General features: G+C 55.1%; 1 protein-coding gene across 1 annotated transcript in view; it reads right to left on the reverse strand.

Annotated features, from left to right (window-relative positions):
- Positions 1-2: 2 nt before the first annotated feature.
- The window catches only part of PSMD4 (proteasome (prosome, macropain) 26S subunit, non-ATPase, 4), a gene marked incomplete at its 3' end in the record, with an annotated part of 1640 nt that continues 449 nt past the window's right edge, over positions 3-1193 (reverse strand). Inside the window, exons 3-5 of the mRNA XM_009878713.1 lie at positions 947-1061; positions 405-491; positions 3-35 (exon numbers count right to left, since the gene is read on the reverse strand). Of these exons, the coding sequence (XP_009877015.1) occupies positions 3-35; positions 405-491; positions 947-1061 (235 nt within the window). The remainder of the gene's footprint in view (positions 36-404; positions 492-946; positions 1062-1193) is intronic.

The raw sequence follows: 1193 nt of genomic DNA on the forward strand, positions 1-1193 counted from the left end.
TTCTCTTTCTTAAGACGCTTTGCCAGCTTCACCAGCTGCAACAAGGAGACACTGCGGCGTTAACTTGGATTTCTGCTCTTACTCAGGCTCAGCTCAACAGAAACCAGACAGCAGCGCTTAGGATTCAGTCCTGGAGGCACGAAGCCCGGAACTCGCTTCCTAGTTTGAAGCCCTCCCAGCAGGAAAGCGCTGGAGGTGTTTCACCTCTCTAGGAGGGCCAGGAGCTACCACACAGCGCCCGAGGTGCTGAGAACCGCACGGCCCCGGGGGCTCCGTAAAGCAGCCCCCTTGCTGGGCTATAAGGTTGAATTTGGGTACAGGGCAGGGGACATGCAAGAAACCCAAGTTATGGCTCAGGGGAGCGCGCGAGCCGACCCAACGTGTTTTGACCGGCCATTACTCACGTCTTTCTCGTTATCTTCCACAGGGCTCCCAACGAAGGCGATGATTCGCATCTTGTGGTTCTTGCCCTGGCGATGTTTTAAAGCCAGCTGCAAGACAGGAGACATGAGGAGCGATTCTTGGGAGAAAGGGGAGACCAGCAGTCGCACCTGATGTCCCAGCGCGGGACCGAGCATGAAAACACGACAAGAGGGCGCGGGACACCCTGGGAGCCGCTCTCCCCGAGGTGGGGAGCGCTGGGCAGCTCGGCTGGACTTTCACAAAGCAGGTGCCAGGTTCCTCTGAAGCAAACTGGGACCCAGCTATAAAACTTCTTTTATATTGGGTTTCATAAAGGAGGTTTCAGCTGCATTTTGCAGGCAGGGAAACTGAGGCCAACCCAGAATGATTTGCTCAGCATTGTTTGGCCGTAGAGGCTGTGAGAGAACAAGATTTCCCATATCTGAGCCATCACCAGGGCGCAGGTACTTTAAGAGACACACTAAGGCAAAAGGAATTCCCAAGAAAGGAGCAGACTCGCTCGCGAGGAACCAAGACCACTTACGTGAGCAACTCTGATCCCCGTGCAAAAGGTGATTTTCCCCTTGGGTTGCACCGTGTGTAGCTTCGACAGGATCCGGCCCGTGTCTGGAGTGAGCGTGGTCAACACTTCACAGTTACTGCAACACAAACACGTGTCAGTGGCCTCTTTAAGAATTGCTTCGAGAATTTCTTCACTTGCAACGGGGTGAAGAAAGCCCTCCCCGCGGCGGGCGTCTGCCCCTGTTTGGTTTCAGGCTGTGCCACCGCTG

The sequence above is a fragment of the Apaloderma vittatum genome, unplaced genomic scaffold (assembly GCF_000703405.1).
Source record: "Apaloderma vittatum isolate BGI_N311 unplaced genomic scaffold, ASM70340v1 scaffold36891, whole genome shotgun sequence".
NCBI classification, from domain to species: domain Eukaryota; kingdom Metazoa; phylum Chordata; class Aves; order Trogoniformes; family Trogonidae; genus Apaloderma; species Apaloderma vittatum.